The sequence below is a fragment of the Cygnus atratus genome, chromosome 13 (assembly GCF_013377495.2).
Source record: "Cygnus atratus isolate AKBS03 ecotype Queensland, Australia chromosome 13, CAtr_DNAZoo_HiC_assembly, whole genome shotgun sequence".
In the NCBI taxonomy this organism is placed as follows: Eukaryota; Metazoa; Chordata; class Aves; order Anseriformes; family Anatidae; genus Cygnus; species Cygnus atratus.
In genome coordinates, this window is record NC_066374.1 from 20730716 (window position 1) to 20745282 (window position 14567).

At 46.9% G+C, this 14567-nt stretch overlaps 1 protein-coding gene across 1 annotated transcript in view; it reads right to left on the bottom strand.

The window, feature by feature from the left end:
- The window catches only part of AR (androgen receptor), a 58085-nt gene that overhangs the window by 23840 nt on the left and 19678 nt on the right, over nucleotides 1–14567 (bottom strand). The window contains 1 exon segment of the mRNA XM_035541823.2: nucleotides 5848–5999. Within this exon segment, the coding sequence (XP_035397716.1) occupies nucleotides 5848–5999 (152 nt within the window).

The window sequence follows — 14567 nt, forward strand, 5'->3', positions numbered from 1 at the left end:
GTTGGCAGCTTGTCAGGCTCAGATGTACTTACTGATCTGATGGTACCTCAGGTGTATGCCTAAAGAAGAGTGTTCCCCTTCCCTGCTGATCCAGATATGTTTGCATACATGTAGGTGAGAAATTAGTTATAAAGGTGCTCAGTACTCTCCTGCTACATCAAACAGCCATAAGAATCCCAGAAGATCAGCCCAGGTACCACTGGTCCACGAGACCACCAGCCAGCTGGTCCCACGAGATCAGCCCTCTCCAACCACTGTAGTTCCCTGCCTTGCACCACAATGCACTGCTGCACCACTGCCTCCCTTGCTGGTAATACCCTTCCTCACGGATCTGGCTCGCTCCTTTTCCAAGTTCATGCCAGGCAGAAAGATGCTCCTGCCATCACCGAGTTCTTCTGTGCTCATCCCTTAAGACTGCAATTAAGTCAGGAGCAGAGGAAGTACAAGGACAGCAATTCTCCAGTCTCAACTAAAAATCAAGATTTATGGATAAAGATGTGTTGCTCAGTCCAGAGTTAGCTAAAAGCCTGTTGCCACAGGAACTGTTGTGCCTAGCGTAGCTTTTTCTTCCAGAAAGCAAAGTAATCTGTACAAACATATGGACTAAGATTTAAAATTGTGAATGTGACAATCCATTAAATACCTTTTGGATGAGAGGTCCTCATATTTCACTGCATAAACCAAATTCTAATAGTTGGGGAAAAGGCCAAGCTTTCTGAGAATACAAATCCTGCAGGGGCTCATGTAATTGCAGGGCTTCTGGTGCTTTCCTGTGAAAGCTCTGCTACCAACTGCTGTCACAAACTGGAACACGGCACAAGCTGAGCTGGCGGATTTGGTACTGGGACCACTCTGGAGTTCCTATTTGATGCTCCCGTTAAAAATAATCAAATACGGCACAGCTGTTAAGTTCTCAGGAACTAATAATAAGTCACTATTAATAAAAGATATTTGCAAAGTAGTGTTCTTAATAATCACCTATATTTACCAAAAGAATGAAGAAAACAAAAACAGTCTGTCTCCATTGTGACAGTGCAATCTTCAGCATGGACTCTCCTGCTCTTCTCTCTCAGGGCAGCAGTTCTAGCAGACTGGGGTAGCCAGAAAGGCATGCTAGCTCTGCGTGGGAGGCTGGCTGCTGGAAGAGCCAGAGGGAGGCTCTCCAGGGAACCAAAAACAGTGGTCTGCAAGTGAAAACATTAGCCAGCCAGAGACAACCATGGAAGCTTCAGGTGTTGGCAAACTAATATGTGCAGGCAGCAGCTGAGGAGACGATCTAGCAAGAAGGCTGGAGCCAGCCAAGGCTAAGTGACTATCTTTAAAATCAAACAACTGTAGGACTGTGCAAGGTTAAGAAGTTATATTTAAAGATGCTTAAGTCCAGCAAGAAATGTTGGATTCTTGTTGTATTAAATGATGTTTAATTGTTTGACTCTCTGGCAACAAAACCAAACCGTGACACGCAGCAGCGCTGGTGCTGGTGGCCCTGGGCACCCAAAGAAGCACCACGGCATGGGGCCAAAGGGAACTTGTCTGCGGAAGGCAAGGGGAGAGAAAAGCAATACGCCTGGCAGACAGAACTGGAGGCAGGCTGTGCCAGGAGCACCTGTGATTTCAAAGGTCTGCTTATTCCACCTTTTTCTCTTTCCACTGACTTTTAAGTCCAAGAATACCCAAAGGGTAGGGAGAAACCAAGCACCGAGGCAGGAACATGATGGTGCTGCAGTCTTTTGCAGATCCAGGACTTTTGTATGCTGTCAGATCAGCCAGGAGGAGGAGAAGAAATAATTTTAAAACATAGTAATGGTCTTTGAAAGCAGCTCACTTTAACTTGCAGTCCTTCCTACTTGTGTCGGTAAAATTAAAATCTATATGGGGTGGATGTACTTTTTGTTCACCAAATCTTTGTTTTGTAAGAGAAGGAGGAAAGAAGAGAAGTCCTCTTTCGTAGGCTGTGAATGCCCCTAGCAGCAGAGGCGCAGCAGAGCTTGCTGGCGCACTGAGTCCAGCCCTTGTGGGTTCCTCAGCACCTGGACACCAAGGTGGGGTGACAGAGAGGGACAGGCAAATGCCAGTTCTGATTACAAAAATGAGACTGTCAGCCTTGCAAGTGAACAAGTCCACATCAGAGCTGGAGAATCTGCACGATGGGTTTTAGAGCTTGCCTATACTTAACCTGGACAGCTTGGGCAATGAAACAGCTGACATTAGCAGACCAGGAAAATATTCATGTCTTTTCTATGAACTCTTCCAGAATCATTCTGGAAGAACTTGTTGGGCTTGAGCAGGAAAAAATAAAAATAAAATAAAAAAATCTATCAAACATTTTATCAAAGCAGGAGTCATCTGCTCTACTGAAGACTACATGAATCCCTCAGTATGTAACAAAATGGAAGAGGAGTCAATGTTAAAACTTTTCATTTTATTTTTTTATCACTTTCTGATTCTTTTCAAGTCCGTGTATGTCTATAAAACCTTTTTAAATATCCCAGAATTATTACCAAATAAGTACAATAGTGTATCAAGCAAAGAATATGATAAAACAAAAAACTACATGTCTAGTTATTCTCCATTCCCTTTGAGGTGATCTGTTTGTGCTGCTCTTCAGCTCACAGTACATGCTTCTCCGACCTTTCCAAAGCCGCTGATACCAGCAACAGAGAGGAAACAAAGGCAGAAGAAGGATGTCTTTTCTCACTGGGTTAGCTTTGCAATCTGCTGTTGTAAAATGTCTCCAAAGTGCCCTAAGGTTTTCAAAGATATGTTTTATGGACTTTAAAACATAAGAACATACTGAAATATCAGCTTTCAAAATTACTCCTCAACTTTAAGAAGGAAATGTCTGGCTGGAAAATCACCAGCTACATTCAATATTTATAAACAAGTCTGATTTATTGTTTATTCTGCAAAATAAAGATGCTATCCATGTACCTCAGGGTAACATAAGATGAAATCCCACACTCACTAGATCTAATTATTCAATACACAACATGCATTTACATTACATTTTCTTGCTGAAGACTGCTGTGCACAAAACCGTGAGAAGTTCTGCTTCTGCTCCACCCCGTCACTAGGTTAAATCCAGAGAAACTGCCTCCCATTAATTTCTGCATAACACCCCCCTAAATCATTTCTGAACTTGGAAATTTCATGAAGGACACAGTGAAGGAAGCAGGGAAGACAGGCAAACAGAAACAAACCTGCAGATTTGGTGGAAAGCTGCAGCCCCCAGGACTAAATCCTGTTGTCTACAAGAGCTAGAAGCCACAGCCTCCTGGCTTTTCAAGCCACCAGCTCCTCCCTCTGTCCCAGCCACCCGGTTTCTAATTTGTCTCTTGCCATTTACTGAGGTTGCAGCTGTGCTTCCCTCCGCTGCCTGCAGACCAAGCCTAGAGGCAAGGTGCCAGCACTCGCAGCCGCAGCTTTGCTTCCCCTGCGCTGCCCAAGTCCCACCAGTGCCAGCCGCCTGCCCTCCTGTTTGCAAAGGGGGCACCTCTTACTTGCCATCACCAAAAGAAAAAAAAAAATGCCCATAACAGGGATTTTATTCCATGCAGAAATACCTCCCAAGCATACAAAAGAAAAACAAACAAACAAAAATCCTTTCAGAAGGAACGGAAGGAAGTCTCTTTGAAACCAGCAAACCTCTGCTCACGGACACGCAGAGGCACTGCTGCCTGACGCAGCACTGGACCAGGAGGAAATGTGTTTCAGCACCTGGACGCTCAGCGGAGGAAGCTTTCTGATGGAAAGCCAGCAAACAGCTCTCAACTATGCATGCGCTATCAGTCTGTCAAACAAAGCCTGCCCCATGAAATACAACGAAGTGGTATTTGGAACTGCAAAAGGATTTCATTTACATTTTTATCTGCTCAAAGGAAAACCAGACAGAGCTGCCGAGAGCATTTCTAGCAGGAGGCAGCTCCCTCCCCGCTCCTCACTGCGGGAACATTTGCTGCAGGGTCTCATCCAGGGACAGGCAAAGGGCTGCTGTGGGCAGGATCACACCTCGGCAGAACTGCTACCAGATCCCAAGCAACCACACACTTCTAACCCTCTGCAACACCTCGAAGCTTAGAAAGTAAGAAGAGGTGTAAATACTGTTAAAATTCATAATGCAACACAACCAAGAGAGGGAATGACAACACAACGTATGCCTTAAGAACAGTGCAAATAGCGCAGGCTGCTACCTCTTTTTCTCCCTCTTTCTCCATCCTCCTCCCCACACCAGGCAACTCACATCCCTCATCAGCAGGACTCCCACTGCACACGATGGAGTCCACCGCGATGTTAAGAGGAATGCTCTGGCACTCGTTAGATGACATGTACTATTTCACCAACAATTTATCTGACAGACAGCCAAGACTCCACTTACTATAAATCAACAATAACTTGCTGACTAAAACAAGCATCTGTTATTTACTCTGGCTGCACAGCCAATTCATTTGGCCTTACACAGAATTGGTGTATAGCAGAAGCAGGCTTATAAATGATTTACTTGGGAAAACATGCCAAACATTATTTATTAATATTATTTGAGTGTCCTATTACAGCAACAGGATGTTGTTGTCCTCTGTAGCACAGCCCTGATTCTTCTCTGAACTAGTGCTGGCAAGTTGAAAGGAGTCACTCTTGGCATGAGTGACGGAAGAAGGAAAATGAGACTCCAGAAACATACAGGATAATGCTGGAGTTAATTTAGAAGCTCAGATAGACCAGTGAGCATCCACCAGTTTGGGCCCTCCTCTCCTCAGACCGTGACACAGGATGCAGGAGGGAAGGCTCACGCCAGGACAAGGCAAAGACAAGCACCGATGCACAGCGCTGGCCAGGAGCTGGAGCCACGCTGCTGCCCTCTGCCAGGGAGACCGCAGCCTGCAAGGCAGACCCCGGCGGTGTGTGGCCACTGGGTGACAGACGTTAATGTGAGGGGGAATTGTGACTTGGGTTCATCGCTCCAGAAAACAAGTCAGGGGCATTCTGAGCCGGACAGTTCCACAATAAACAGCCTCACTGTGCTGCCAAGGAATCGTGACTCTTAACGGCAGTTAGAAACCAGACATTGCAGACCCCCCTGCCCCGGGAAGCAGATGGATGAGGTCCTTCTATGTGCTAATTACCAAGGAAAGAGTGCAAAGACCCTGATGTTGAGAGTGGACATCTGGGTTCACACTTATCTCTGGAGAACCTGGCCCTACAGAGCTGGCTATGAAGGAAAAGTTCCTTCCACAAGGCTTGGGGAGAAGGATCACAGACACCAAGGTCAGAGCATGGGTCTTGATGGACAGATGGCTCTGCTGTACAAGAAGTACTGCTGTTCTGCAGGTACTGAGGTAAGTGACCCTCTGAAAGGGATGCAAGGGAGGAAAAGCATCCCCTAAACATGGACCTGTGGGGCTGAGACGGCAGGAGGGTTGATGGGACCTTACTGCAACCCTGAGGGTCAAGATGAAAAGAGAAGCAGGAACTGACTTCTCCGACGTCTAACCAGGTCACTGTGATAACCAAGAATTGAAAAGGATTGTGTTTTGGCAAAATGTAAAGTGGATTTACAAAAAGAAATCAAGTTATCTTTGAATGTTCTCCCTTCTGTTTAAGTTCCTCCTAAATTTAAGAGATCTTAGAAATCCACCACACTTTGTCACCACTGCTCTTCTCTCTGTCCCCTTTGCTTAGCAGATTCCCCAAATCAAGCAAGGCTGCTGCAAATGCTTCCGGCACCCATGTGTTAATGACTTCACTGCTGATAAGAGAACTCAGGAGTCTTTGGCTCTTCAGCCACTTTGGTGGAGAAACCCAGCACCTGGAGGTGGGAGTGATTGTCCCTCCTCTCTCTGTGTGAGTTACCTTCAGCCGCCCGTTTGAAGAACACCTTGCAGCTCCCGCACGTGAGGGCTCCATAGTGGCACCCTGATGCTTCATCGCCGCAGATCAGGCAAGTCTTCTGAGGTGGAAAGTAATAGTCAATAGGCAAGACATGTTCACGGCCAGTCTCCAACCTGCAGAGTAAAGAGAAACAGGACAAGGGGAGGGGTCAGCAAATGAAGTCAGGACAAGCTATTGGTGAGCACAGTGGATGGCACTTTGCAGAATGTTGATGGCAAACCCCCAAATTTCTGTGCCATGACAACCAAGGACTGATCAGAAAGAAGGCAGAAAATTACTAAGGCAGGTCTACCTCTGAACACACGGGAAGACCACTCTGGAGTGCCCCTCCTGCCATCATCCCCAAGTACCACATGTGACAACATGTGGCAAAGTACAGGTACGGTGACAGCACAGCCCAGAAAGGGAAGATGACTAGAAGTGGCTGTTGCAGTGTTCACATAAGTTTGACTTCTATAATAAGGCTTATATATCAAAGAAGGACTTTGCATGTTCATTAGGCTACTTGATCCAACACCATTAGGGTCATTGTTGTCACAACACCACAGACGAATTTATCCTTTTGATTTTTAGTTTAAACAAATTATTTTTTACAGACCTATCAGACTTAAATGCTACTCTTCTCTTCTTGCAAAATTCCTACCTATTCCCTCTTTGAATCCCCAGCAATGGCTGGACTGAACTTTTTTCCAGGATGCCTTCCTCATCCACGTGACTACTAAACACAGTCAGAAGCCTCTGGTGAAAACATTAAGCATTTGCTCTGAAAGTGTCCCAGCAAACTCCTCTTTATACCCATGCCATGACTAAAGGTGCTGTGCCTCTACTTACCCCAGTCACATGCAGCGCATTGGGAATATCGTCACTGGGGTTCTGGCCCTGCAATGGCCCCATGGCCAGAGCACAGCACTGCCCAGCTGGCCAATGGATGCCAAAAAAACAACAACAACAACAAAAAACACTCAGATCCAAAAAAATAAAATGTACAGGGTTTGACATGTAATCATTACGATTATATGCTGGAAGTGGGTCAGGGTAGATTATTTACCGTCACATTTTCCACTGACCAGCTCCGTAGTCTGAAAGATCCATTTGGGGTTGTAATTCTGCGTTGTGGGAAACAAGGATGGGGATGGAAACCAGCTTTTTGCAGTGCACAGGGAGGCCTGGGGTCCTCTTTGCCTGTTGCTACTTTCCCTTACCCCCAGGTTTGACATAAGCTCTTCCAGGTTCTGCGGGGGAAGCCCACAGAGCCTCCTTCAGCCCTTGTCCTCCCCAAGCAGATCCCAACAGAAGGCCAGAACTGAGAGGCCTGAGAAAGGGGACAATCGGCTGCGCTCACAGCAACTCGGGGACACCCCGAGTGACCCCTTCCTACCTGGCCACCTATCTGTCACGTCTCCCTTATGCACCTGCACGCCCGAAGCCTCTTGCAGACAGCTGGTCCCGAGCCTGCCACCTCCCTTCTGGCACTCCGGGTGCATTGCCACACAGCTGCTCCATCAGATATAACGGGGAGCTGCTTTTCGAAAGGCACGGTGACAGGAGAGGTGCTTATCGGAATTACAAGTCACGGCGCGTCCAGGCAGTGTTGGAAGCAGTAATGTTTAAAGTTATTTACTAAAACTGACTTTGTGTAAAAACACCGGGCTAGGCAATTAACTTCTAATCATCAGTAGGTCACGGCAATTTTCTGGTCAAAAATATCTCTGCTTTTGGTTTCTGGTGTAGTTTGAATGCCTGCAAGACAAGATCCCAGAAATTGTATTAAGAGTGGATGTGACAGTGCCAGGACTTCTTGTGAAAGACCTTTATACTCGGAAACGTCCCATTTGGGTGAAAGAACAACAGATGAAACCAAAATCCAGTGAAAGAGAAAACAGACCTCTAAGAGATATCAGCCTGAACTTGTATCATGAATCTTCTGAAAATTCTTGCAACTCTTGGAACGAGGGGCTCAGCACCAGCAGAGATCCCGGGGCAGGGGAATGCTGTCCCGGCTGGCAGCCCCCCCCACCCCCGAGCTCTGCAGGCAGCTCTCCCTTTCTGTATGTGACTCTGGCCAGGGGACATCCGACATACAGAAAAAGCGGCTGGCCAGACCAAGGAAAGATCCGTGTTATTTGTCTGCCCTAATCACCAGTTTTTCCACTTGAATTTGCATCTCCTCAGTCATTCGCAGTTGGCTGCACTACTACCCAGTGCTCACCTTGCCTCCGAGGCAGGCACTGGGAGGCAAAGCCGTTGCACACCTTCCCCTGGGCCAGCCTCACAGGTCACGGTGTTCCCAAACATGGGGAGATTTTGCAACCTGCGCTCACACGCAGCAGTCCCAGACACGTTAGTGAAGCGACTTGGAGTGGTAGAGCTGAAGGATCAATGACCCTTGAGGAGAACTGTGACAGGGACAATGACACACTCGCTAAGAGCAGCTGCCTGGTTATAATCTTTTGTTTAGATATTTTAATTCTGGCAATAAGAGCAGCTTCATTGGTTCAGAATATCCATTCTCTTTTGTTTAGCCTCCAAAGAGACACAAATTAGACTGAGGAGAGAGAGGTTGCAAATGAGAAAAAAAGCATGTCCTCAGGAGCAGGTGAAGATTTTGATTGGTTTAAATTATACCACAAGCTGAAAAATACTTGAGAATGCAGACAGATCTCAAGGGACCGGTGCTATTATTACACAAACAAATAATTGGGATCTTTAATTTCAAGCAAAAACCTAGCTCTATTAGTATAGTACCAGTGCGGTTTGCCTTTCACATACATAAGGGCCATGTCTGTTGAAGTATGTCTGTCTTTAATGAACCCCTCATCTAAAAAGTAAAGTATGAAATGGTACAATTATTTGGTGAGATCAAAACCAAAGCTCTTCTCTGTCCTCTGATCTTGTTGTCATTTGTGTTCTTCAAAAATGCTATCTTATATTCCTCATATGAGAGCTATGCAGATCCTACCTAGATTGTAGGTTAATAACTGACCAGCAATTTTATCCTCTGTTCTTAAGGCAAGAAACATTTTGAGTGATTTTTCATCTTTTTAGCAGCAGCAATCAGAATCGGTGACTCATCTGTAGATGCTACTAAACTATCTTTCCCTGACAATCTCAATTTCCAAGGCTTTTCTTGAATTACTGATTAAATAGAGGAGATCACAGAATCATAGAATCACAGGATCACAGAATATCCCAAGCTGGAAGGGACCTACAAGCACCATCGAGTCCAACTCCTGGCTCCACACAGCACCACCCCAAAACTAGACCCTGTGTCTGAGAGCATTGTCCAAATGCTCCTGGAACTCCGGCAGCTCGGTGCCATGCCCACTGCCCTGGGGAGCCTGTCCCAGTGCCCGACCACGCTCTGGGTGCAGAACCTTTCCCTAACCCCCAGCCTGACCCTCCCCTGTCCCAGCTCCATGCCGTTCCCTTGGGTCCTGTCACTGTCCCCAGAGAGCAGAGCTCAGCGCCTGCCCCTCCGCTCCTCTCGTGAGGGAGCTGCAGGCCGCCATGAGGCCTCCTCCCCTCTACATACAGTTGGCTACAACATACCAGCCATGGTTTAGGCAAGTCCCGATGCAACAACCATCTCCTGTCTTGTCTGTCTGCCTGCCCTCCCAGCACGATCCCACCGCCCTGTGCATGGCAAGGTCCCAAAACCCGCTTCGTTCCGCCCCGCAGCTACACAAGGATCCTACCCAACAGAGCCTTGGTGTGCAGTTTTAGGTGCTACCGCAAACGCTACTAAGAAATAACCAACAGGATGAAACGAAAGCTTTGCTAAGAACGTCTTATTCATCCCACATCTTTTTAGGTTCCAGCAGTTTTAATCTCATTTAATGATCTGTTTTCCATAAGGCCTTCTCTGTTATTTGTACTGTGTACTTCAGATGGGAAATAAGCAAAAGGGACTCTCACAGGAGCAGCTGTTGTGATGAAAGAAGGAGGAACCTAAAAAGACCTTGGAGTATTTTCGAGGCTTAATTATTTCAAGCTGCAAAGTAGGTTAGCAATTAAGGCTTGAGTACCATGGGACTGACACAACACATTTTTAAATAGCTAGTTCTCCCTGCTAAAAGTTGTGCAAGTACCAATACACCTTCATGCACGCGTGTATCTAGTGCATCTATACACATCCACCTACCAACAAAAGCCGTTCAGCAGAGCGTCCAACAGGCGCTCAGCCTTCTGTGCAAGCACTTGTGTCCTGAAGTGCTCGGCCAGTCACATTCTTACTTGCCCTCTTAGAGATGGAAATTAGAAGGGACTGGCATACATTAAAGGTTAATCCTGGCTGTGAGACAAGCTCATCCGCAGCATAACGCTGCTGCCTTAAGGGGATTTACACCAGAGAAGCATCTAGCCTCCAGTGCCCATCATGTCTGAAGATTGATGTTGCAACAGCTGCTCTTCGGAGAAGACAACAGAGCTGAACTGCGAGCCTGGAGCCTGCAGGAGCAACGCAACCTCTAACACGCTCCTGTGCCTGTGTGGAGAGCGGTCACTGCCAGCCAACTTGAAAGGATTTGCCTGGGAATGTTCTGGGTTTTAAAAAGATGCCAATTTGACTTTTCTTTTTCATCTTTAGAGAGAAAATAGTACGAAAAACATAAGATAAAAGGTGGGTAAGAGAGCTGGAGCCGTGACAACGGCACCTTTAACGATCTATTTTCCAATCAGTTTCCAAGAGACCTTTTAAGGGAGTTCTCAAAATACGTCCGTAGTGACACCGTACTGAGCCAGCACGATGGCCGCAGTGGAGGATTTATGGGCAGAGTCCCTGCACCTTGCCTCAAGCAGGGTGCTGAGCTGCCAGCAGAGCCTGCAGCTTGGAGCAAGGCGGAGGAAGGGCTGCGAGGCAGGGCGCCCACCGGGTGAACCTCAGAGTGCTTCCTCCCAGCACCTGCTGCAGTTCACCCACCCCACAGAGCTACAGAAATACTGAGGTCTGATGAAAGTAAGTACTGAGAGCGTGGTGGAGGGCTCCAAAACACAGAAATGTAGTTTGCACGATATATGGCAAGTGTCACGCTGCCTCAGAAACCCAAAGAAGGGAGATAGCAGCGCGCACGCAGACACAACTTGCAGCAGTGACGTCGGGCTGAGATTCCAGCCCCGTTCACCACTTGAAGGCCAAGGTCAGAGCTGCTCACAAAGGAACCCAGCATTTTTCAGAGGAGAATCAAAACAACCTCGCTCTCTCTCTTACTGTTACAGGGAGAATTTTACTGTCATTTCAGGAGGGTTCTTTAAGGAAATGAACAGGGTCTGTTGAGCTCAAGCCACATGCAAATATTTCTGTAGAATAGCAATTATAACTCTGCAAAGCAAGCATTTGCTTGTCAATAGTTAATTTCACCTAACAGCCTCAATTTCACAACACACCCAGGAAACCAAGGGCAGTTGTGGATAAGACAGAAGTCAACCACTTCTCATAACTCCCCAAAAAAGTCTCCATCTCAGCCATACAAGGCACGTCCAACCCAGCAGGAACCGAGGGAGAGCTGCCCTTTCCTCCCAGTGCCCAGAGCTTCGGACTCTTGGGACACCTCAGAAGAATTGCTCCTTTATTGGCTCCTTTATTGGCCTTTATTGGCAGATTGCTCCTTTATTGGCATGGCTTCTGCATTCTATTCCTACCTGCTCTGAAAAGATTAATTAGTTAAGCAATTCACCATGCTAATGTAACACCATGCATATTGGTTATACTCCCTCCGTTTTCCTTCAGTCTGACATAACTGAATAAACACAATTTCCACCCACTTCACTCTTACATTTGACTAAATTTCCCATGCTAAAATTTTTCTCACAGTTGCAGCTGAACTACCCACCAGACTGAAATGATGAGTTACAACATTGTTTTTCACACGGCTGTGCTTTGACGGTTGGCAAAATCTCATCAGCTCGTTCCTTGAACAGCACAGTTTTAACTGTTTGCAACAGTAGGCTTGGGACTTGTTCCGGGATTTAACTGCACTGTGCAGAAACAAGTCTACTAAAGCATGAGGTTCTGGATTTGCAAGCACTGGGACCCAGCTGGGCTGGCCAGTGGAAAACCCCTAACCAGGTCTCGCCTGCCCAGTCCCGGCTGCTGCCGTGCACCCCAGCCAAGCACCACGACCATCTTTCTGCAGCGAATCCCTCAAGCAGAACGCTCTTCAGGCCATGCACCTTGCCCTCTGGGGAGAGCAGCTGGTGGCTCTGCACCTTTACAGTGCTATACCTAAAAATCAGTCTGGCAAAAATGCTCATGAGGACACCAAGCTGTGAACTGAAGGTGCGTTTGCACACAGACTTGTATGACTCAGAATTTTTCCCAGCCATTTCAACTAATGTCATGTCTGACATATGGTGATGTTATCAGTAGTAAATGCTGCTTTTAAAATGGCATCTTCTGTACATGATATTTTCAAACAAAATATTTAAAATAACTGGCTTCCTGTCAATGGAGCTAGGCAGCTCATGCCTGGACAAAGATCTATGAATCACATCTGTGTGCAAGAACGGCGTTTAGCTAAGAGCACAATTGTACATTTCAGGCATGAGCCTTATGTCATTTTGCACATTCCCCTCTCACTGCTGCTGGCTCCAGCCAGAGCTGCACTGAATCTTTAATGCATCGCCACCAAGCTGGGCTGATTCTGATAACAAGGTCTGCCTAGAAAGTTTAAAGCATCCCACGTTTTAAAATGCTGTGAGCAGTTTAATCTAAAAACATGCAGCCTTGTACACTGAATTTATTTCCCTCTTTCTAAATAGCCTTGAATATGTTTCTAAACTGACCATGCCTTGTTCTCATGTATAACTACTGGAGGCGGAGAGGCAAGATAGCATCTCTGAGACAGCAGAGCATAGTGCACAGCATGAACAACAGGACACGACCAGGTAAACACATATGGGAACTTGATCTTCATTTTGATTTAAATAAGCATTAGAAGATGACAACGGGTTTTCCAAACACCCCTGGCAGTGAGAGTGCAGGCAGAACCAGCACACCTCCAAGAGAAGGTCCTGCAAGCAATCGCTCGTCGCAGCACCGCGTGGGGCTGGCAGAGATGGCAGTACACAGGTAGCTTGGTCGAGGCTGCCTCCTGGCTTGGATGGGAAAAATAACTTTAAAGAGGCCAGCTGCACAAATCCATTCACAAATCTCCTAAACCATTATTATTTTTTTAACTTCACATGCCTTATTTACTGATTTGGACTGTTTATTGTTCGCACATTGGGTCCTATCCGCCTCTGAAACCCTACCCCTACTGGAATAAGGCCCAGGCAAGCCCACGGCTCTTTTTCATTGTGTTTTCATTTGCACAGAAAACACCTGCCATTTGCTGTGTGGGACTGCCTTTGCACTGGCACACCAAAAAGCCACCTAGACCAACTGAACCATCCCACACCTACTGATGGATATGGACGGGGTTCACTCTATAACCCAGACAACTGGGGAAGCTCCTGACCTTAGCTACAACCATTGGTTCTCACCTTTTGGGCATCCCTCAGAAAGAAGCAGAAAATGGAAAATGACATTAAAAAGGTGAAATGAGGCAGGTACACTCTACCTGAACTACAAAGCCTGGTCAAAATCCCTCTGCAGCCTTCATATCGCACGGGTGGCAGACATCTGCGTTTTGGGCATAGCACTGAAAGCAACACTTCTGCTTCATAGCCCCACCTCTATCCAGTGAGCTCAGGGAGCAGGTTGAATAAATCAGCTCATAGAAGGAGAAGATGAAACACTTGATTTCACCAGGCAGAGGAGGGATCTACTAAAACAGACAGGCATAAACCTATTGCAAAGTTAAAGATGAGAACTCACCTGACTACTAACACGAACAGGATAAAAAGTGAAAAAGGAGCAGTGCGAGCATGCTTCAGCCCTGACTAGCAGCCCTGAGGTCATCAGAGCCGTACACCATATCATCCCGGTGACTACAGAGTCACCTGGAATCTCCAAGGACAAGACCTTGGTTTCTTTGGTGCACACAGAGCCCTATTTATTTCCCAAGGAAACTGTCTGTCCTGCATAATATTTTTAAGTTAGCTGAACCCACACTGTAATCTTCAGTTATCAAATCCATCTCCTCTGCCAACAAAAAGAAAATGCAGCAATACAGAAAATCACAAATAACGAGATAGTGCCAGTCCATACGTTTCATCCTCAGAGAGACACTGCCCTCTTGCCACAGGGAGTACTGGCTTGAAAATCCCCTAGGAAGCATCCTGACTGTTATTTTGCTTGGCAAGGCACTGTGGGCTCGTAGTACCACGGACTAACACTCCGCTTTTCTAGGAGGACATTAAGCCTTCCCTCTTCAACACCGAGGTTCAATGAATTTATCAAACACAGCAGCAGGTGATGTGCATTCCTTGGCAGAATTAATGTATTAATCTCACAGATTAATACAAGTGCAGGAAAAATGGGAGGGGGGGGGCACACACTTCCTGGGGGTGAGCTGTGCACATGCAATGTGCAGCAAGAAGCACGCTGCGTGTTTTGGTGACACTGTGCGTGGTGGCAGAGGGGCCAGCAGCACGCTGCTCCCCGCAGCAGAAGGGATGTGTTTGGCAGAGCACCCCCAGCCCCAGCAGAGCCAAGGAGCACACCCGCCCTGGCCGCTGAGCAGGAGGAGGGCAGGCGCAGCACGAGGCGTGCACATTTGCCAGCTGCAGGGCAAGAAGCGCCA